This window comes from Oncorhynchus masou, chromosome 3 (assembly GCF_036934945.1).
Source record: "Oncorhynchus masou masou isolate Uvic2021 chromosome 3, UVic_Omas_1.1, whole genome shotgun sequence".
Taxonomy (NCBI): Eukaryota; Metazoa; Chordata; class Actinopteri; order Salmoniformes; family Salmonidae; genus Oncorhynchus; species Oncorhynchus masou.
In genome coordinates this window covers 42336689-42360789 of record NC_088214.1, presented here as the reverse complement: position 1 = coordinate 42360789, position 24101 = coordinate 42336689, and the positions used below count along the sequence as shown (strand labels likewise).

The 24101-nt window shown below is 40.6% G+C and overlaps 1 protein-coding gene across 1 annotated transcript in view; it reads right to left on the bottom strand.

Moving 5' to 3' along the window:
• Positions 1 to 22990, bottom strand: part of ephb3a (eph receptor B3a) — a 45238-nt gene extending 22248 nt beyond the window's left edge. Inside the window, exons 1-3 of the mRNA XM_064941186.1 lie at positions 22454 to 22990; positions 8535 to 8599; positions 3844 to 4516 (exon numbers count right to left, since the gene is read on the bottom strand). Coding sequence (XP_064797258.1) covers positions 3844 to 4516; positions 8535 to 8599; positions 22454 to 22517 — 802 coding nt within the window. The 5' untranslated portion in view covers positions 22518 to 22990. The remainder of the gene's footprint in view (positions 1 to 3843; positions 4517 to 8534; positions 8600 to 22453) is intronic.
• Positions 22991 to 24101: the final 1111 nt, after the last annotated feature.

Here is a 24101-nt window from a genome sequence, read left to right as displayed (position 1 = left end):
GAAGACAAAAGCGAAAGGGACAGTCAGAACACTGTCAAAGTCAATAAAGCACAACACCAAACCAAGGCCGGCAAACATACTACAAATCTCAGTCCGGCTGGGGGTCAAGAATGTTAGAAAGGCCTAACTGTTGATATAGGGCCGTTCTCGTTGAGTTTGAGAGAGCTACTCTGTCCAAATCTTTCAAACCATAATGTCACACTAGACTATCTCTTTCGGGGTAAGTTTGAATGGGTGAGGAGCACCTAAACTCGTTATTATGGAAACTTCTAGCGAGGGGTGTGAACACAATTGCGATCGTAAACAATGAAGAGAAAAACATTTTCTTTCCCCCTCCTACAAAATTAAAATCACAGTGCAGTTATCACGAAACGTATTCTTTGCCGTGTTATAGCCTAACTAGACGATAGGCTATAAAGGCCTGGGGAAAGTTGGGTAATTTAAATAAAACCAGAGAGATAGAGGTGAACTTCAGGCTACTTGGCAAATTTGCAAGACAAGACATTGCGAGATGCAGATTACCATGACATATCCACACGGTTCTTTCTGCCTGCCCCCTCCTCTCTCTGCCTCGTGCCGGCTCGTCTGCTCTTTCTCTTCGCTAATGATGCAAGTGTGTGTTCAGTCTTCAGTCTGGTGCGTGTAGAGTATCCTAGCATATTCCTTAATGATAGGCCCTGCTTTACTGAAGTTTGCAAGATGAAGCATTCCATTGTGAGATTCAGCTTTTGATTGCCGATAGATAGGCCTCATGCACGATTCTGACTCTGTCTACCTAGTGGCAGACCTGCCTGTACTGTGCCCGTTCCCTCTTTCTCCCTTGCTTTGGAAGACGCAAATGTGTGTGTGTGTTTTTTTTTACAGAGGTACACCAACTAATCCGTTTCCTCCGTTCCAAAAGTATCCAAATCTTAGGAGTCGATTCCTTGTGGATTCTAATCTTGGCACTCAGAAATGGGAGTCGACACCTGGAGTCGACGTGCAGGGAGTCGATTATTTTGGAGACGACTCTCCCCCACCACGTCATTGCTGTTAACGGTTGGGGCAAAATGGCAGAGAAAGGCAAGCGACATCAGCGAAGTCCTACATGGCAATGCTTTGAGACGTTAAGTGAGAAGGCGGTAAAATGCAACATTTGCGAGGTGGAACTGAGGTACAGTAATGGTAATACAGGTGCAATGCTTAACTATCTGAAATGGATGCACTTTGAAATCACACAGAATTTATTAACATTTCTTTTTCTTATCGTTTTAACGGAAAACCAATACAAAAAAAAATTAAACGCTAAGATTTTTTTCTCTCTCCTCATTTGTCACATCCCTCTAGCTAACCTGTCAAAGACCTCCATGTCATATCATCACACTCGACTACCTCAGTCCGTGTGGGGTGGAAATATGTCAGGAAGCCGTTAGAAACTTCTAGCTACTCTGTGCAAATCCTTCATACCCTCTCATTTTCATCATAACATATGAGGGATTTCAATCTATCCCAGAGAGGACTATGGATGACAGGTAAATTGAGAGCGAAAGATGAAGATGGACGGATTACAGTAGATTGTTCCAGTCTGGCTAACAAGGGTGGAGGATACTATTGAAAGTAGGCATACACCCGAATCCATCACTCAGGTGTCTATCTGGGGCTTAGAAGAACACAATTCAAAAACGTGGGTCCGAACACAAAGCAGCTTGACCATCAATCATATGCAACTATAGGGATGCTGTTTTGCTTCTCTTTGTCGGGGCCCATCCTCTATCAATTCAATCGCCAACGTCATTGACAAAAGTGTCAAGATAAACCAGAAAAGGTCTCAACCTCAAATGGGGTTAAGATTTGCACTAAAAGTCGGGTTAAGGAGGTTTACACTAAGAGGTTGTAAATATCACTTAGAAACTAGACTCTACTTTCACCTTTCTCACATTCCTTAAGTGTGGTGTAAAACCGTGGCTCTGGCTAACATCTGTCTTATCAGCATGGGTGCTCGTAAAAACCTTTCTGGCGAGAGGTTGTGATTAACTAGTCGGGCTAAGTGGTTTTCCAGTTTGATTTTAAGCTAAGTCCTAATTCTCCGGGAATGCCACTTCGTGTGAATTTAGCTAACTTTAAAGTTCCGCATTCTAGCTAAAAAACATGTAATAAATAGTTTGGTTAAGATAACATGAAAATGTGTTTTGGATCTCGTAACTCGACTAAGACCTCAGACCCAGATACACTGATTTATGTTTGTCTTATTATATACTGCACCATCGTTTTCTTTTGTTTGTTTTGTTTCTCGAGGACAATCACTTGAATCCTCCGCTTTAATCCATTAACCTTGGAGGGAATGCCCATTTGTCTTTCTCTCTCTGATACCGGAAAGTTCTGTGGACCTCACTGGCCTCTCCCTCTCTACCCCACCTCCCGCTCACCCTCCCTCCCTCTCCCCCCACCCACCCTCCCTCTCCCCCCACACACCCTCCCTCTCCACCACCCCTCCCTCTCTCCTCCCCTCTCTCTATCCCCTCTTTCCTCTCCATCCCTCCCTCTCTACAACCCCCCTTCTCTCTTCATTCTACCTCTCTCTCTAGACTGAGGTAACGTCCCTGTGATTAATGGTGAGCGGTGGCAGTGTTGGCTCACGGTGGTCTGAGCCGTGGTAATGAGTGCAGCCGCCTGTAGATGAACTAACGGTGGGGAGACCATACAGGAAATTACACTTCCTCCTCCTCGCCACCGCCCGCCTCCGCCATGCCTGAAGCCTCTGGAGAGCCTTTTATCAGGCGTCGACAACAGGCTTTTAACCTTGAGCCGCCAAATGGCCATAAAAGAGCTCTCTGGCGCGTGTTATTCACAGTTTCTCACGCCCAGGTGAAGAAAGGAGAGAGACGAGGAAGCTTCTCTTTCTTTCTCTGACCGTTCCTCATTTTGGCATGGGCAATCAGCAATTCACAGCTCAATCTCATTGTCCTTCTCTCTCCCTCTGTCTGTCTCTCGCTTTATCTCTCCTTCTCACAATATATCTCTCTCCACCTCAATATCTCTTTCTCCTTTACAATCTCTGTCTCCCCCTCACACAATATTCTCTCTCACAATCTCTCTCCCACTATCTTCCTTTCTCTCCTCACTATCTTTTTCCCTTTCACTATCTCATTCTCCCTCTCCCTCCGATCCCCCCCTCTCTCAATATTTGTATGCTGCTGCTCTCCGCAACAGCTCATTAATGCAAACTCTCCACCCTCCTTCACCCTTCATTCATGCGCCACACAATACATACAGAGGGTGGAGTAGACTGTGTGACTTGAATTGAGCATAAAAAACCCAGGCTTTGGCTAAGCATTAAAAACCAGGCTTTAGTTAAGCATTACAAACCAGGCTTTAGTTAAGCATTAAAAAACAGGCTTTGGTTAAAAACCAGGCTTTGGTTAAGCATTATAACAAGGCTTTAGCTAAGCATTAAAAACAGGCTTTGGTTAAGCATTAAAAACCAGGCTGTAGTTAAGCATTAAAAACCAGGCTTTAGTTAAGCTCTTGAAGCTAGGGGGCACTATTTTTATGTTTGGAAAAATAACGTTCCAAAAGTAAACGGCCTATTTCTCAGGACCAGATGCTAGAATAAGCATATAATTGACATATTAGGATAGAAAACACTCTAAAGTTTCCAAAACTGAGTTAAACAGAACTGATTTTGCAAGCTAAAACCTGAGGAAAATCCAATCAGGAAGTGCCCCTGTCTTTGAAACCTCTCTGTTGTTATGCATCCCTATTGCCCATTTAAAGGGATATCAACATTAAAAAACAGGCTTTAGTTAAACATTAAAAACCAGGCTTTAGTTCAAAGTAAAAACAGGCACCTATAGACAAACTCACCCTGGCACTGTGTGTCGGCCATAGCAGGCTCAAACCCCGGCATGCAGGTACAAGACCCCACGGGAACCATCCACTCCCCATCCCCGTTGCAGTATAGCTTAAGAGGGACGGACAACTCCTGCGCGTTAGACACACACGCCCCCGGGGCGATGACCAAGGAGGTGGCCTCGGCCCCTGTGGCCGTCTCGGGGAAGACGGCGAAGTTTGCGATGGTCGTCGAGCACTTCTTGAAGAAAACCCGCACGGATATCAAGGACATACAAGCCCCCAGGTCCTGAAAGGCCAGGTAGAAGCCGGCCTTGGAAATAGGGCCAAAGCTTCTCACTTTGGTGTTGATCCTGCCTGCCTCGAGCAAGGAAAAACTCTCATCAGGGGCAATGGTGTCAACTTTGACATAAGGGGTCTCCCTCCACAAGGGACTACTTTCCGTAGCGGTATCGCCATCAGACTCGTAGTAGAAGAGGTTAAAGGTCTCCTTGCAGGAGCCGGGGATGTTGGGAATACTGGCACAGTCACGGACGGAGAACTTGAGCTCCACGTAGACGCGCAGCACGCCCTTACGGGGGATGAAGTCCGTCCTCAGCCAATTGTTCTGGTTGGGTTCGCGCACATTGCACACCTGGTATGTCCTGATAGGACTCATTGAATCGTCGTAGCCGCTCACCTCCTCCCACTGCAGGAAAACAGACAAACAATGTTACTAGTGAAGAGAACTGTCGATATCATCAGACCTGGGTTCAAATAGTATTTATTTTATTTCAAATAGTTTAGCTGCGTTTGGTTGAGCTTGCTTGAACCAATGCAATAGTGCCAAAAATGCAAACCCTACTCATCTGGCACTCCAGACAGGCTCTAACATGCAAAGCCTTTGAAAGAAAACAAATACTAATTGAACCTAGGTCTTCATATAATCATAGTATAATTGCACAGGAAAGGTAGCAATCAGAATGTCCTTCCTAGGAAATGTTGGTTCTCCAAATGCTACAGTAATTTAGTAAGGGCTGATATTGAAAGAGATTACAGGGCCTATTTTTAATGAGTTTTGCCATTTCTAATGTCAAATCGTGTATAATGCAAACAGTGCATTATTTACTAAAGGGGCAATTCAAATGAAATGTCCTCTTTCTGGTTGCATCATGGAGATGTTATGGTGTATAGTGTAATACTTGAATTAATAGACTGGCTGTTTATTTGCTCAAATCACTGAACACAACAGGCGCTTATTAGAGACCGGCTTCTATTTGAGCCAGGCGTCTATTTCCCTAATGCGCACAGCTTTTGCTCATTTGAATAGTTAATTGTTTAGTTCCAGCATTCACTTCCAGCATTTTAATACATTTCTTAATTTCCTTCAATAATGTGTTATCATTTACACACTGTGTCACATTTTATTTTGTCTTAGTATGCCTCTATTTCAACCCCCAAAATGTTTTTCTTTCACAGAGCAATTGTTTTCGTGTTTGACCATACATTTTCAGCAGTTCTTACTTTTGCCATTAGAGGGCGATCGGACGATTTCTGGGGGTGTGTACTCCCCAAAGTTGTTGACTGTTTTTATGCTTGCCCGTTAGCTAGAAGTTCTCAGCTGTTTGCAACCAATGGCTAGCAGTTTCTTACTTGTGATGAAAACAGATGATTGACATAATCTTTTCGAGACGTTACTGAATTATTTCATGCAACAAATCAAACGTTACAACTCAAAAACAATTCATGGTAATTCATGGTTACCGCATAAAAAATTCATTTAGACCCGGTGTTTATTTGAAACAGGTGTTTGTGTGTTGAAATGTGTGCCATCGCTCGGCTATTAAAAGGGACAGGCGGCTATTTGAGACTCAGCGTTTAATTGAAGTTTTACGGTACTTTACGATTCAAGTGGTATATTTCAAGTGGAACATTTCCAAGCCTACTCTTCAAAGCCGTGAGAAGTATTTTTTGCATGCTATGAAACGTGGTCAGTACACCTCATTGAGTGAAGCAGTCAATTAATTACTTCACAGCACTTAGCTTCAACAACGGTCTAACGATGATATGGTTCTCTACAGTCAGCAAATAAACCATTTACACCAGTTCATATCCCCAGATATTCTACACCAAATATATTCTACAATATAGGCATGACTACCTATTGGAAATATTCAAAGAGCTATCTATTACAGGATTAAATCCATGATTAACCATGATCCATGATTAACTGGGTTATTAACATATTTTTGCCCAAGGAATAAATCACCTTTTCCAAGAAGTTAATCTTTTGATTCTAACAACTCAACCTGAATAATTCATTTCCATTCTTAATGAGGGCTCCAAACATTGATCAATTCAACAAGAGGAACAGAATGCATAATTCCATATTTGGCAGAGCATGCACGCATGCAATTTATTCCAAAACGATGAGTCCAGGAGTCAGCGTTCTACACCATAAATCAAGTGCAACACGTCTCAGCAGCAATACCTCACAAATATGATAATTGCACCCGGACAGAACGTATGGGCTTGTCACGCATTTTGAGAGGGCCGCCTTGCCCTAATGACATATGACTTCTTGGGGTGCAAAGACATTCGGTGTGAGTCTGCAGAAAGGCCTGAAAAGAATGGACTGCCGAAGATTGTTGCCATGGTAACCCATTGGTTTCATCGACTGACTTTGCGCTCACGTACAAAAGACAAATTACACTGTCCGGGAGTGGGGATGGTCTGTCAAGCTGTTAGCCTAGGGGTCAAATATATGTTGTTTTATTTTCTCACCATTTCTATGGGGGATATGATCAGCTGAAATATTCATTCCCAGCTGTAATTTGCCTATTGGCTTCTTCCACTTTAAGAGAAATACAGTACAAGTCAAAAGTTTGGACACATGTACTCATTCAAGGGTTTATCATAATTTTTACTATTTTCTACATTGTAGGATAATAGTGAAGACATAAAAACTGTGACATAACACATATGGAATCATGTAGTAACCAAAAAAGTGTTAAACAAATCTAAATATTTTATATTTGAGATGATTGAAAGTAGCCACCCTTTGACTCGATGACAGCTTTGCACAATCTTGGCATTCTCTCGACCAACTTCACCTGGAGTGCTTTTCCAATCGTCTTGGAGGAGTTTACACATACGCTGAGCACTTGTTGGCTGCTTTTCCTTCACTTTGCGGTCCGACTCATCCCAAACCATTTCAAATAGGTTGAGGTCAGAGATTGTGGAGGCATCTGATTCAGCACTCTATCAATCTTCTTATTGGTCAAATAACCCTTACACAGCCTGGAGGTATGTTGGGTCATTGTTCTGTTGAAAAACAAAATGATAGCCCCACTAAGAGCAAACCAGATGGGATGGCATATTGCTGCAGAATGTTGTAGTACCTCATTGAGCCAGCCATGCTGGTCAAATGTGCCTTGAATTCTAAATAAATCACCAACAGTATCACCAGCAAAGCACCCCCACACTATCACACCTCCTCCTCCATGCTTCACGATGGGAACTACACATGTGGGGATCATCCGTTAAACTACTCTACGTCTCACAAAGACACGGCGGTTTGAACCAAATATCTCAAATTTGGACTCATCAGACCAAAGGAGAGATTTCCACTGGTCTCATATCCTTTGCTCGTGTTTCTGGGCCCAATAAATTATCTTCTTCTTATTGGTGTCCTTTAGTAGTGGTTTCGACCATGAAGGGCTGATTCACACAGTCTCCTCTGAACAGTGGATGTTGAGATGTGTCTGTTATTTGAACTCTGTAAAGCATTTATTTGGGCTGCAACCTGAGGTTGAGTTAACTATAATGAACTTATCCTCTGCAGCCGCGGTAACTGGGTCTCATGAGAGCCAGTTTCATCATAGTGCTTGATGGTTTTTGCGACTGCACTTGAAGAAACTTTCAAAGTTCTTGAAATTTTCCTTTATGTCTTCAAGTAATGATGGACTGTCATTTATTTTGCTTATTTGAGCTGTTCTTGCCATAATATGGACTTGGTCTTTTACCAAATAGGGCTATGTTCTGTATACCACCCCTCCCTTGTCACAAACCCAACTGATTGGCTCAAACGCATTAAGAAGGAAAGAAATTCCACAAATTAACTGAACAAGGCGCACCTGTTAATTGAAATGCATTCCAGGTGACTACCTCAAGAAGCTGGTTGAGAGAATGCCAAGAGTGTTCAAAGCTGTCATCAATGCAAATAGTGGCTACTTTGAGATTTTTCAAATACAAAATATATTTAGATTTGTTTAAACACTTTTCTGTTTACTACATGATTCACGTGTTATTTCATAGTTGTTATGTAATTCTCTATTAATCTACAATGTAGAAAATAGTAAACAAAGAAAACCCCTGGAATGAGTAGGTGTGTCCAAACTTTTGACTTGTACTGTATTTCCAAATTCTTCAGCTAGTGTTGCTGCAGCCGTGTTTGTTGCCATTTTGGGTCTATATGTACTCAATTTTACTATATTGGAGATTTGTGTTTTGGACTATTTTGGAGGTTTGGGGATCTTCATTTAAGAAAACTTTGCTTAAAAGTAAAACTTAAAGGTGTATGTTTCTCATTTGTTTTTAGCAACGAAGAAAAGAAAAGAAACTTTACAAAGAGAGGTATAAAACAATGGGAGGTGTGTCGTTTAAGTCAGGAGGAGCTGTACTAAGTAGCAAATGTAACAAATGCTGTGGAATAACAACACACTCACCCCACTCTCCGGAAATGTGGTCCAGGCCAGTTCTGTGGTCGCCCACTTGCTGTCCATTAGTGTTTCTATAAATCAAGAACAGGAGAGTTAGTTAAACCAAGAAGCTATTGTAACAAACAATAACTCAGGGTTTCCCAAACCCGGGGCCCCAAGGGGTGCACACTTTCGTTTTAGCCCTAGCACTACACAGCTGATTCAAAACATCAACCATTCATCATTCGAATCAGCTGTGTAGGGCTAGGGCAAAAACAAAACCTCCTTGGGGTCCTGAGGACCCGAGTTTGGGAAACGCTGCAATAACTATTATGTGGTGGTTGGAAATAAAAATTATAGTCCTAAAAGCAGAAGTCTATTATTTACTTTATTTATTATTTTTGTCTATTCTTCTCATAAGACGACAGTAAGTCTATCGGCATCAATTCCACACGGATACATAAAAAACTGGGTAGACAGAAAGTCTGTCATGAGAAAACTGTTAAATCCTCATAAAGCTCTAAATAAAAAGATGATGATGGAAGAAAAAATCTGTCTGCCTTTGATATCACTGAAAATGTAGAAATTTGAGAAAAAAATCCCTTCCTCTAGGAGGGAGAAATCATCTCGATCGAATTTCAAAGCTTTATTACTAAGTGATATCACAATCAATCACAAATCACTACTCGGCCCAGCCATAGTGGATTCCCCAGAGTGGTGACCTCGTATTATGCAGGTCATTTTGAGAGAGTCAGGAGTATGAAAATCGAAGGATGAGGAGGTTAAACAAATACAGGGAAGAAAGAGGAAATAAGAGGATCAATAGACCTCGTTGTCACCTGTCAATCTGTATGATGGTTGAGAGAAGTCATCAAAACACACCAAAGGCTTGCAAAAGGTTATCTTCTTGTTGTTTACTGGAATGCACCTCCAATTTACAGTTGTGCCAATTACTTTGAATAGAAGCTCAAGCATGGGAGCTTGGGCCCCCGTGTGGCGCAGCGGTCTAAGGCACTACATCTCAGTGCTTGAGGTGTCACTACAAACACCCTGGTTTGATTCCAGGCTGTATCACAACCAGCCGTGATTGGGAATCCCATAGGGTGGCGCACAATTGGCTCAGCATTGTCCGGGTTTGGCCAGTGTAGGCCGCCATTGTAAATAAGAATTTATTCTTAACTGACTTGCCTAGTTAAATAAGGGTAAAAACTCAGGGTTGGGTAGGTTACTTTCTAAATGCAATCCATTACAGTTACTAGTTACCTGTCCAACATTGTAATGTAATGTAACTTTTGGAATGTAACTTTTGGATTACCCAAACTCAGTAATGTAATCTGAATCATGGTGGTCTCCGACTTGTGGTCAGAACAAACTTAAACTTGCACCTTTTTTCAATGCTGAATTGAATGTCATTGAGAAAAAGGTTTCAATGTATTTTAGCAAAAATCCTTTCTGAATTTAAAAGTAATCCAAGAAGTAATCATCTAGTTTTCAAAAGTACCTGTAATCTGATTAGAATGGTTTTTGCTGGTAACATATCTGATTCCAGTTAGTTTATTTTGTAATCAGTTACTCCCCAACCCTGAGGACTAGTTTCCTTATTACCATAGTTTGGATCTAGATTAGCTATAAGGTGTAAAAGGTAACCTTCTTGATTATCATTCACTTTACAGACAGACTTTACGGTATGGTGCCTGCTAAAAAAATCTGCCAATGTTTTTTAGAACCCAATTCACATATTCCCATTTTTTTTACCACACTCTTGCCGGGATAAGTCTTTTAAATCTCCGGTGTACATGCGGGCAAGTTTAGGAGCGATAGTAGACGTGGGCCACATGTGGGTGGACGTCAATTTGAATAAATCCATTGAATATACACCATCACAAGGAAATCCGTTATTACATTTGTTTTAGGCAGGTCCTAAGAAACATTATAAGACTAATAAAATGTAATTTCTAAAGAATCGAATGGCATATTGAGAAGAATTATGTTACTGGTCTGTGCAGCCCACAGTTGTTTTGTTCATTAAACAAACAAGACACACTTAGCCGTCTATAAAATATGTGTGTTGACTGCGATTAGGGTAGCCTAAGAATAGAATAAGCATAACAGAATAAAATACAAATAGTATTTATAGATACAGCAAGGTGTGGAATGGCTGTCATTTTGAATTGAGCCCATGGCAAGCACATGCTTTTTTTAAATCCACGTTTCATGTCTTTTCCTACCCTCACTGCGCTTTGTTAGGGAGGAAGGCGTTGGGTCTTTCAATGAGAGTGTCTTCATCACGATACCGATAGAAAATAATCGAAAATCTATATATTACAAAAGCATGTGAGTCTTGTGTTCATATTTCACAACCTCCGTGATCTTTTGGAGTTGGCTACTGCGATCAAGCTAAATAATAGGCCTGCACTTGATTTAGGCTACATTATTGCAATGCGAACTGTATCTAATCAGTGATAGATGAGCTAGCCCCTCTACTTATTGGCCCAGACAGAGATTTAACCAAATATACAGATGGCGATTCACTGAAACAAAATCACATTGATTGATTAAGAGAAGTCACAGGCAACTGAAGAGGAAATAATCCACTTGTTATGCTACATACAGTAACATGCTTGGCAAAATGCTCTGCTAACAAATGAGCCAACGAGACAAGATTATCATGAGCAGCACCTCAATTTGGCTACCATTTCCACAGCCTAATTGTAGCTCAACCAATATCCAAACAAAGATTTAGTGAAAAGAAAGAAATCGCACATTGATTGATTTATCAAGACGAGTCCCCGCGCTTGTCTCAAAGCAGCGCAAAATGGCGCCAAAACAGTTGATCTCACTATCGCTTCAAATGTATTATAATACAATTCAAAAGGCTGATTGAGCACCTTTTTAATGAAGAATGTGTTTGTTTTCCATGACTGTGTTTGGCTTTCTGTGTATTGATGTGAATATTGACATGTGTATTTATGTGTATATATGTGTTTTGATGTGTATACGGGGTTCATCTGTAAAAGGGCATTTCCACGGTAACAGAGTGACGCTGAGACTCATTTTCTCACATTGAAATGTATGCCAAGCAAAAACCATTGATTGCAAAGTTTAACAAACCATACACCTATGAGGGTCTACTTTTAACAATTGCTACTGACAATTTTACTAAAACACATTTACTTGAGCAACAGCGCCAATGCAAAGTTTGGTAACAGAATGACAGTAAAATCTCTCTCAGTTTTTCATGTGACCACATTATTCAAACTCTTTGTTAAATATCTAGTCCGACTTAAGATTCAAAGATGTCTGCAGAAAGAATGGGGTGTCAGCTATAACATGACACCTTGAGTTTGAAAAAAATCTACTTTGATTATTGAACTAAGTGAAGTGGGTCAACACTCGGTAACAGAATGATGGTAACAGAACGACACCATGGGTCCTGGATCTGTACTATACAGAAATGTATAATTGTGAATGTCATTCTCTTCATGGTGATGCATCCTAAATAGGTACACAAAGGTAGAACATTTTTTGTTTGAGTATTATTCTACCCAATGGGTATTATTCTAATGAGATCTGCCCCCCAAACAAGGCCCAATTTGGTTGGTCCATACTAGAGGTCGACCGATTAATCGGAATGGCCGATTAATTAGGGCCAATTTCAATTTTTCATAACAATCGGAAATCGGTGTCGATTTATTTAATTTTTTTACACCTTTATTTAATCTTTATTTAACTAGGCAAGTCAGTTAAGAACACATTCTTATTTTCAATGACGGCCTAGGAACGGTGGGTTAACTGCCTTGTTCAGGGACAGAACAAGAGATTTTTACCTTGTCAGCTCAGGGATTCAATCTTGCAACCTTACGGTTAACTAGTCCAACGCTCTAACCACCTGCCTCACAAGGAGCCCGCCTGTTACACGAATGCAGTAAGAAGCCAAGGTAAGTTGCTAGCTAGCATTAAACTTAATCAATCATAATCACTAGTTATAACTACACATGGTTGATGACTAGTTTATCTAGCGTGTCCTGCGTTGCATATAATCGATGCAGTGCGCATTCGCGAAAAAGGACTGTCGTTGCTCCAACGTGTACCTAACCATAAACACCAACGCCTTTCTTAAAATCAATACACAGAAGTAAATATTTTTAAACCTGCATATTTAGCTAAAAGAAATCCAGGCTAGCAGGCAATATTAACAAGGTGAAATTGTGTCACTTCTCTTGCGTTCATTGCATGCAGTCAGGGTATATGCAACAGTTTGGGCCGCCTGGCTTATTGCAAACTAATTTGCCAGAATTTTACATAATTATGACATAACATTGAAGGTTGTGCAATGTAACAGGAATATTTAGACTGATGGATGCCACCCGTTAGATAAAATACGGAATGGTTCCGTACTTAACTGAAAGAATAAACGTCTTGTTTTCGAGATGATAGTTTCCGGATTCGACCATATTAATGACCTATAGCTCGTATTTCTGTGTGTTATCATGTTATAATTAAGTCTATGATTTGATAGAGCAGTCTGACTGAGCGATAGTAGGCACCAGCAGGCTCGTAAACATTTATTCAAACAGCACTTTCATGCGTTTTGCCAGTAGCTCTTCGCTGTGCTTCAAGCATTGAGCTGTTTATGACTTCAAGCCTATCAACTCCCGAGATTAGGCTGGTGTAACTGAAGTGAAATGGCTAGCTAGTTAGCGGGGTGCGCGCTAATAGCGTTTCAAACGTCACATGCTCTGAGACTTGGAGTGGTTGTTCCCCTTGCTCTGCATGGGTAACGCTGCTTCGAGGGTGGCTGTTGTCGATGTGTTCCTGGTACGAGCCCAGGTAGGAGGGAGGAGAGGTACGGAAGCTATACTGTTACACTGGCAATACTAAAGTGCCTATAAGAACATCCAATAGTCAAAGGTATATGAAATACAAATGGTATTGAGAGAAATAGTCCTATAATTCCTATAATAGCTACAACCTAAAACTTCTTACCTGGGAATATTGAAGACTCATGTTAAAAGGAACCACCAGCTTTCATATGTTCTCATGTTCTGAGCAAGGAACTTAAACGTTAGCTTTCTTACATGGCACATATTGCAGTTTTACTTTCTTCTCCAACACTTAGTTTTTGCATTATTTAAACCAAATTGAACATGTTTCATTATTTGAGGCGAAATTGATTTTATTGATGTATTATATTAAGTTCAAATAAGTGTTCATTCAGTATTGTTGTAATTGCCATTATTACAAATACATTCTAAAAATCGGCCGATAAATCGGTGTCTGCTTTTTCGTCCTCCAATAATCGGTATCGGCGTTGAAAAATCATAATCGGTCGACCTCTAGTCCAGACCGGACAAAACTTTACTAACCATAGATGGCTATGCTTCACAAGTTTTCACAATACAGTAAAGAAAAGAAAAGTCGAGTATAGGGCTGTGACGGTCATGGAATTTTGGATGATGGTAATAGGCCCGCCAAATGACCACGGTCTCCGTAATAACGGTTAGAATAGCAAAAAGAAAGTTCAAATAAGTGTTCATTCAGTATTGTTGTAATTGTCATTATTACAAATACATTATTATTCAAAGTAGCCACCCTTTGCCTTTGCCTTAATGACATTTTTTTTATTTTCGGTTATGACGGTTATTTTATTTCGTCCATAACCTTCAGTTACATGGTTATACGGTAATTGTGCCAGCCCTAGTAAACTATACAGTAGGGTACAGCACAGGGAAATTATTGAAAAACGTATCCATGCCTTCATTTCCCAAAAATATAGACTCTTAGCTTTCATTTTACACCAAATTCTATATGCTCCTATAAATATAGGATTTGAAGGCAGTTTGCTACTTAAGGAAAATAACCCTGCTGTAACATAAAATGTTAATTATTATGTGGATTACAGTTAATGGATATTTTTGTAGGCGTTGATACATTTGTCAGGGCAAATCAAGTGTAATTTCAAAGTGAAATTAAAAATTTTAGAAGCCTGCTGAACAGGAACAGCCTGCTGAACAGGAACATTCTCAGCAACAAAAGTGATCAAATTAAGATCCTACATCTGTATGAACTTCATGTTTGTCCTCATGCGCCCTTTTACATGGAAATTGTCATGCCCTGATCTGTTTCACCTGTCCTTGTGATGGTCTTCACCTCCTCCAGGTGTCGCTTTTCCCCCAGTGTATTTATCCCTGTTTTTCCTGTCTCTCTGTGCCAGTTCGTCTTATATGTTTCCAATTCAGCCAGCAGTTTTCCCGTTCTCGTGCTTTGCATTCGCCTTTTTCTAGTCCTCACGGTTTTGACCCTTGCCTGTTTCTGGACTTGCCTGCCTGACCAATCTGCCTGCCTTGAGCACAAGCCTGTCTACCACTCTGTACCTCCTGGACTCTGCTCTGGTTTTGACCTTTTTGCCTGTCCATAACATTTCTCTTGCCTATCCCTTTGATTAATAAACATTGTAAGACTCCAACCATCTGCCTCCTATGTCTGCATTTGGGTCTCGCCTTGTGCCTTGATAGAAATGACCAAAAGAGACATTGGTTTCAGCATGACTCCCTGTCAAAATAAAGGTTAAATAAAATCTATTAGTGATTTTGGAATGTACTAATAGAGTAATTATACACCTTTGGCAGCGATTATAGCCTTGAGTCTTTTGGGGTATGATGCTACAAGCTTGAGAATCTTGTTTCTCATGGTCTGAGAGTCTTTTAGGTGCCTTTGGCAAACTCCAAGCGGGCTGTCAGGTGCCTTTTACTGAGGCATGGCTTCTGTCTTGCCACTCCACCATAAAGGACGGATTGGTGGAGTGCTGCAGAGACGGTTGTCCTTCTGGAAGGTTCTCCCATCTCCACAGAGGAACTCTGGAGCTCTGTCAGAGTGACCATTGGGTTGTAGGTCACCTACCTGACCAAGGCCCTTCTCCCCCGATTGCTCAGTTTGGCCCAGCTCTAGGAAGAATCTTGGTGGTTCCAAACTTCTTCCATTTAAGAATGATGGAGGCCACTGTGTTCTCGGGGACCTTCAATGCTGCAAAACTGTCTTGGCATCCTTACGTCAGATCTGTGCCTCGACACAATCCTGTCTCGGAGCTCTACAGACAACTCCTTAGATCTCATGGCTTGGTGGGACTGTGGGACCTTAAATAGACCGGTGTGTGCCTTTCCAAATCATGTCCAATCAACAGAATTTACCACAGGTGGACTCCAAGTTGTAGAAAAATCTCAAGGATGATCAATGGAAAGAGGATGCACCTTAGTTCAATTTAAAGTCTCATAGCAAAGGGTCTGAATACTTTTGTAAATAAGTTTATTTTTATTTTTATAAATTTGCCAACATTTCTAAAAACCTGTTCGCTTTGTCATTATGGGGTATTGTGTGAAGATTGAGGACATGAGAAGAGTTCCACGCACTAACATACAAAGAACATTGTAGATTAGAGGTCCTGTATCCACAGGCTTAACACATTAGTTCAATTCAGATTGAGAAGAATTTACTGTAGGCCCAATACTAAATCAAAAGACCATCCCAAGTGTACAACTCTCTACCTACGCATTTGCTTTCCATGTACATGTACCGTTTAAGTCTCCCCTTGCTGCTATAACTCAAATCTGTCAATTTGATGGGCTTCTTAAGGCAGCAAGAACATTGACTAGCTGTCTTCACATTCAACAAGAGCCAAGACAAAAAGCCCATCTAAGGGTCCAGGTTGATTCTTTTATGTTAGATCCAACGCTCTGTGTGCATAGAGGTAACATAAACTCTACTCCAACTGAACTCTCCACAGACCCCAGCGAGGCTCATTATTACTTAGCATGTGTTTGCCTGGGAAGAGTTCCACGCACTAAACACACAAAGAACATCAGTGTAGATTAGAGATCCTGTATCCACAGGCTTAACACATGAGTTAAATTCAGATTGAGAATTAACTGTAGGCCCATTACTAAATCAAAAAAACGCTTTAGACGCGAATGAAGTATATATAGTTTTTGACAGAAACCTGAAAGCCGGACACAGCTTTTGATTGAACAGCGTCCCAAATGTACAGCTCTCTACCTACGCATTTGCCCTTCATGTACATGTACCATTTAAAAGTCTCCCCTTGATGCTATAACTCAAACGTACACCCCCCCACCCCCCCGTCATAAAACTGGCAGTGATGATGCCTCCCCCAGGGCCAAAATAACTGTGCTCAAACGGGAACTTGTTGTCCTTACAGCATCTCATTCACCGCCCATGGTGTATACTGTTTTTGATCACTGGAGCAAACATGCTCACTGCTGCTATGGGAGCACACATGCTAATATTTAATTCACTTTGTTGAGATGGGCTGCTATGGAAGGAAAGCCTCTCCTCGTATTAATTTCACACTCCCATCCACAAACAGATGAAATATTCAAAGGCGTAACATCTCTCCACTGATTTTGTGCATGGTCGGCTACATACAACAAATGGGTATTTTGACTGTAAACAGCAAATTCGTAGTGGCAAATTCAGAGTGCTTAGGCCTACTGTATGACTATCTCGCTGTCTAGTTTGCGTGTGAGTGAGCCTTCCTTTTCCTCTACACACAATTGCAAGATTGAGCAATGTTATGTTTGACGCTTGTTGAACCGCTTTAATCAACTCAAGCCGACCCCAATTCAACGTTCTCCTTCAGGCTATTTGCATCTGCGCATATGGTTCCATTCATAATTATGAGTATTTACTGTATGCTCTCCAGAGAAGAGATAAATAAAGCGTGCGCCGATATGGAGATGCTCTTCCGTAGTTATACGTGTGGAAATGATTGGATATTAGTGTGTTCTTCTGCAGCCATACATACCTAGTGAGCTATTTCTGTAGGATGTTAAGGTTTTCTGAGCTATTACGTAATTGCAGCTACGTTCCAATACCATGCGACTCTGAAAATAGCACAAGTGCACAACATCACTGTTATAGGGGTTAGTCATAAAGAGGATGACAGGGTCAGTGAGTCACATGTCCATTGCATGGGTGACTAGGAGGCCAGAGCTTATGTCACTAGCTAAACTCATGGACAGACCCAAGGACACAGTTGGACATTCCACTCAAATCCACCCAAAAATTCGACTGACATACACTGGTGTTGAAAAAATACATATCCTAATGGAAACCAAGACTTCAAGACTTCCATGAATTCCAATGAATCTATTGGAGTGAACTAAACGGCACTGTACCTCACTCAAATTAATTGGATTAATACGAAGGACAAAAAGTAAATAAATAGACAAAACAAAAGTAACGGAAACCAACAGGCAACTGCCAATTCAAGAACCAAATTCCAATGAAATCTCTTGGAATCCACCATACTGACAACGAGGCATCGACCCCGACAACCTTAAAACCCATAATACCCTTCAACTTCTCCAACCTGCCCCCGTCCTCAGAGGACAGACATTAGTTAACAACCCAGTGTTGTGTAAGTGAAGTTGTTGGTATGTGGGAAAACTGGCTGATCATCAGCCTATGAAAATCTCTGTGAGACCAGCTAGGGAGGCTGCCGCTGCATTGATTTAGACGCTGGCACCATAATTGATGAGCGATAACACTGGCTGGCGTCCAAGAGAAGCACATTTTACTCAGGGAAGAAAAGGCAGGCGGGGAACGTGGTGGAATTTGGAGAGAAATATGTAAAGGAGCTGGTAGAGTCTAAATGAAGTTACCTTGGTTTAGATTTTCTTTAAGTATGGTACATGGGATACTTCGACATGGACCATACCATTACAACCAATCACAAATTATTGGCATAAAAACCATATTCAATATATCAGATTGACAATTCATAAATACACAGACTTCAATTAAAAGTGTAGGACCCTGCATAAAGCAGAAATAAATCCGGGGACATTTATCGCTCCCTGGGTTTTGACCAGTTTGACATAACCCAACACAGAGGATAATGCCCCGTTCATGTGCTAGTCAGAACTAGGAAACTCTGAAATTTCCGACCTGCTAAACTACAGTAGTTGGCCAAAGCACGAGTAGAAATACAACCAGTTAGCAAGTCGACTAACCCATGAACTCAGCACAAACCGGTTTGCCAACAGTACCAGTCAAAAGTTTGGACACACCTACTCATTCAAGTGTTTGTCTTTATTTTTACTATTATTGTAACAGACATCAAAACTATGAAATAACAAATATGGAATCATGTAGTAACCAAAAAAGTGATAAATCAAAAAAGCCCCCTTTGCCTTGATGACAGCTTTGCACACTCTTGGTTGAAGTGAAGCTGGTTGAGAGAATGCTTGTCTGTGGATATTTTGTCTCAAATTTCAAGCAGCTGAAGGAAAAACTGCCCAGACAACAGGTAGAGCTAGTTCAAATGTAATTATATTCAACAGTCTGGCTTGTAAGGAAAATTTACATGATTTTGCACTCCAATATTTTAGGCTGTATATACCAATTACATTGTGTATTACAGTCTGCTTGATCAGACAAAGCTAAAGGCAACTTGCCTACATGTATCTTTGGCCTGTCATTTTGTATGTGTCCAATGACACACACAATTGACTGGTATTGATTGGCTAGAGAGAAAGCTTCAGGATATTAGAGGATTTGTTTCTTCTTTCCTCTTTAAATTGCCAGAGATATTGGCTTTTCCCTACAGGAAAGAAATGTATAGACTGACGCTAACGTTTTTTACACTGAGCATGTTGTAATGTTTGGCACCTATTTTGAACATATATGAAAACAGTCAGTATATAACCTCCCCATCAGTGTAATGTCAAAGACACTGATAACTAACTCCTAGCTGTGGTACTTTGTGTACCTTGTGTACTTTGTGAGAAGCAAAATACAGTATGTGGGTGTTTTATTTAGGATGAATCCTTTATGTCATATTGAGCTGTGTCATGGGCTTGGTCAAGCAACCCAACATAATGAAATACTCAACTAGTAGGTGTGACAACGCAGCAAAAGGTACTTGACAATAGCGACGGGGATGCAGCTGCAATGATGTGTGACACATATGGGTGACACGTGGAGGACCGAAAATGCATGGGGCGTCCCTGCTTTCCTTTGTGGGGAAAGCTATACCAAGGAACTGTCTCTGTGTGTGTGTGTTGTGTGTATGTTCTCATTAGTCCATTTTCCTAGAATAAATCCAATGCGTGACTAAACCACAGCACAATACAGTGGTGTGATACAAAACAGGCCGTACCCGAATAGTATGAACATAAATGGTAACTTTGTATCCAAACAATCGATCAACTCTAATCATTTTCAATTGTGGCAACAGAGGCGATTTAGCAAAAAAAAACTATTTTTAAGCCTATCACAGTTAAAACCTGCAATGAAAATAACAGATTTTTGTATACGCCATGCCATTGGCAAAATAAAGCTGCACTTCATCTTATTATACAATGTAATATTCATATTCAAACATAATCGCATTTTTGGCAGTTCATCATGGCTTGCAAACACCCACATTCTTTGGAAACATCTAGGCTGCTAGTCTGATTAATCAGGCTGTAATACGCAATTCATTGGTATATACAACCTGAAACTAATGCCTGCAAAATTGTGTAAATGTTCCTTACAAGCCAGAATACAATTATATCTAAACTTATTCTACCGGTTGTCTGGGCGGTTTATCCTTCAAGCTGTTTGCAATTTGAGACAACATTTCCACGGGAAAGTATTGTTTACCTGACTTTCTGTAGAGCCTGTAGGTATATGGTTCAGTGACATCTGCTGATGGCTTTTTAAATGAATTGGATTGATTGATTGAGTTCAGCACCAAGGTAAAAATGTGTTTTATATTGGATATTTGTTTTTCTCTTGTCAATTTCTATTGAACCAAGCATGCCATGACATTTTATTTATTTAAATAGGCAAGTCAATTAAGAACAAATTCTTATGACAACCTACCCCAGCATAACCCTAACGACACTGGGGCAAATGTGACTGCCCTATGGGACTCCCAATTACAGCCGGTTGTGACACAGCCTGGAATTGAACCAGGGTCTGTAGTAACACCTCTAGCACTGAGATGCAGTGTCTTAGTGCACTGCACCACTCGGGAGCCTCACATTGAAAATGATATATTCGGACTCCTTTTTTGTGTGAATTTCATTACTCGTTTTTTTATTCTGATTTAGATAAAATATATATATTTTAAACCACGCAACAAAAAAGGTTTTGATTGTTCGTCATCCTCCCTTGATTCAGAATATACAATATTCAGTGTAATGGTAGGCTTGGTTCAATAGCCATTGACGAGAGAAAAAAACGAAGATCCAATATAAATTCACTTTACCTAGGTGCCAAACATATACAGTGCCTTGCAAAAGGCCCCTTGGATTTCTTCACATTTTATTGCGTTACCAAGTGGGATCAAATTTGATTTAATTGTGTTTTTTGTCAGCAATCTACACAAATTGCTATTTTCAAGTCATGCCATAGATTGTCAAGCAGATTTAAGTCAAAACTATAACTTTACCACTCAAGTACATTCACTATCTTCTTGGTAAGCAATTCCAGTGTAGCTTTAGCCTTCTGTTGTAGGTTATTGTCCTTCTGAAAGGTGAATTCCTCTCCTAGTCTCAGGTGTAAAGCAGACTAGGATTTTGCCTGTGTTTAGCTCCATCCCATTTCTTTTCATCCTGAAAAAATCCCCAGTATTTGCCGATGCTTGAAAATACGGCTGCAGTTATACAGTGTTGTGTTGTGTTGGATTTGTTGTGTTGGACTTTGCATTTAGGCCAAAAAGTGTATTCCTTTTTTGCAGTAATATTTTAGTGCCCAAAGATGCATGTTTAAGAATATTTTTGATTTAGTATACTTGTGTTCTTCTTTTCACTCTGTCATTTAGGTCATTATTGTGGAGTCAGTACAATGTTCTTGATCCGTTTTCTCCCATCACAGCTTTTAAACTTTGTGGCTGCTTTAAAATCCCAGATGGTCTCATGGTGACATCCCTGAGCAGTTTTCTTCCTGTCCTGCTGCTCAGTTCAGCAGGATGACTGTGTCTTTGACATGTCTGGGTGGTTTAATACATCATCCACAGCATAATTCTTAACTTGACCATGCTTAAAGAGAAAGTTACCTACCTACCAATCAATGCCCTTCTTTATGAGGCTTTTGAAACTTTCCCTCATTTTAGTAGTTGAATCTGTGCTTGAAATGGAATACTTGACGAAGGGAACGGTAACCTTTTATTCAACTAGGCAAGTCAGTTCAGAACAAATTCTTATTTACAATGACAGCCTACTCCAGCCAATCACTGCCATATGTGATGCAGCCTGAATTTGAACCAGTGACGCCACTTGCACTGAGATGCAGTGCCTTAGACTGCTGCGCCACTTCGGGAGGCAAACTAACAGATGTAATGTATGGATGGGTGGGGGACAGAGGAAAAATGAAAGTTAAAAAATTATGTCTAATGCTATTATTTCACAGAATGAACCCATGTAATTTATGTGATTTCTTAAGCTACATTTGACACTTTCACCAAATTAGGCTTGTGGAAAACGAAAGCAAGGACTATATTTGTTAGATATATATATATATATATGCTATAAAAAAACATATGAAACCACGTCCACTTTGACATGAAAGTATGTTGTGTGGATTGTTAACAAAAAATGACAATGGCATACATTTGAATCGCACTTTGAAACACAATAAAATGTGAAGAAATCCAAGGGGTCTGAATACTTTTGCAAGGCACTGTACCTACCAGACCCCTAAAAAGTCGGGTAAAAAAAATATTTCCTGTGGATATTTTGCCTCAAATTCCGAGTACAGATTTTTATATTTACTCAACATTCTGTCTTGTGAGGAATATTTACACGATTTTGCAGTCATTAGTTTCAGGCTGTATATACCAATTAATGGTGTATTCGAACCCGATTAATCGGAATGGGGCGACATGTAAAAGAAAAGTTCAAGCAAAAGTGTAGTATATTAAAATGATTTGACATACATACCTTCAACAGCTAATACCACGGGAAGCACAAAGCTGCATATCCACAGCAAGTAATCCATTGTCATAAACTAGGATCTTGCAACATTAATAAAGGATTTGCCTGGACCCTTCAGATGGTGCCACACAATACACAGCACCTAAACCACCCGAGACGTAGAACCTTTTACAAATCTCTTTATTCTCATGTCTTGAATTAATGCAACAAATAAAAACCATCCCATTCCACTAGCCTACATCCAATCGCCGAAAGTAGTCATTTTTGTTATTCATTCAAATCATCGTCCAAATCCACGGAGAAACAGCAAAGCTATGGAGCATTACAATGCGCTTTCTCTCCGCCTTTCTCGCTCTTTATCGATGCCAAATTGTAGTCCAAAAGCGCATCTTTACACTCACACATTGCTCCAAAAATACTGCAAATCTTCTTCTTCTTTTTCTTCGAAAAACTCAGTAATCCACTTCGCTGACTCAGATGTAGCTGTTGCTGCTCAAGGAGTGTTCGTTGGAATGGCAATTGGGACTGCCGAGACAGAGGGGGGCTGGGGCGTGCGGGTGAAGGGGTAAGAAGAGGGGGGTTGTCGGCTGCGGAGCAGCTGCCCCGCTCCGCGAGTCACACCCCCTCCCGAGACGCAGAGAGAATGTCGTGAACCTTGGGGACCAGCATCAGAGACAAGAGAAAGGCCTTGGTTTATGTAGAGGTTCTGTTCATTCAAATCCTAACCTGTCTGAATCAATCCATTTTCGATACAAAACGAACTGTGGATAGGTGACGAATGTCGATATCTACGCCTCGTTTTGAAATGGATAGATTGCGCCTCCCGCGGGTTATTGAGTGTCCAATCATATTTTATTTGTCACATGCTTTGTAAACAACAGGTGTAGACTAACAGTGGAATGCTTACTTACGGGTCCTTTTCCAACAATGCAGAGTTAATTAAAGATAAAAATGAAAAATAAATCGAAATTGTGACAATAGGAATAAATATACAGTGAATAATGAATAATAATAATGAGTAAAATTACATGGCTATATACAGGGAGTACCCGTACAGAGTCCATGTTCTGGGGTATGAGGTAATTGAGGTGTATATGTACATATAGGTAGGAGTAAACTGACTAGGCAACAACATAGTAGACAGTAGCAGCAGCGTATGTGGTGAGTGTGAAAGTGTGTGTGGCATCAGTATGCATGTGTGAGCATATTATGTTTGTGTGGTGTGTGTATTTGTGTTTTGGGGTGTCAGTGTAAGTATGTTTGAGTGTGCGGGTAGAGTCCAGTGTGAGGACATAGAGTCAGTGCACAAATTGGTCAGTGCAAGTCGTCCAGGTAGCCATTGATGAGCTATTTAGCAGTTTTCTTGACTTGGGGGTAGAAGCTGTTCAGGGTCTTGTTGGTTCCAGACTTGATGCAGTGGTACTGCTTGCCGTGTGGTAGCAGAAAGAATAGTTTATGACTTGGGTGGCTGGAGTCTTTGACAATTTCATAAGGAATAAGGTTTTGAAATGTCTGTCCTATGTCTAGGAGATATAAGGAAGCTCAGGGAATATATATATATATATTTTTTTTTACACATTAAACCCCTTATTTGTGATGGCACAAAACTACATCCATTTGTTTCTATGGGTTACCTTCGGATGAGTCCCGTGTC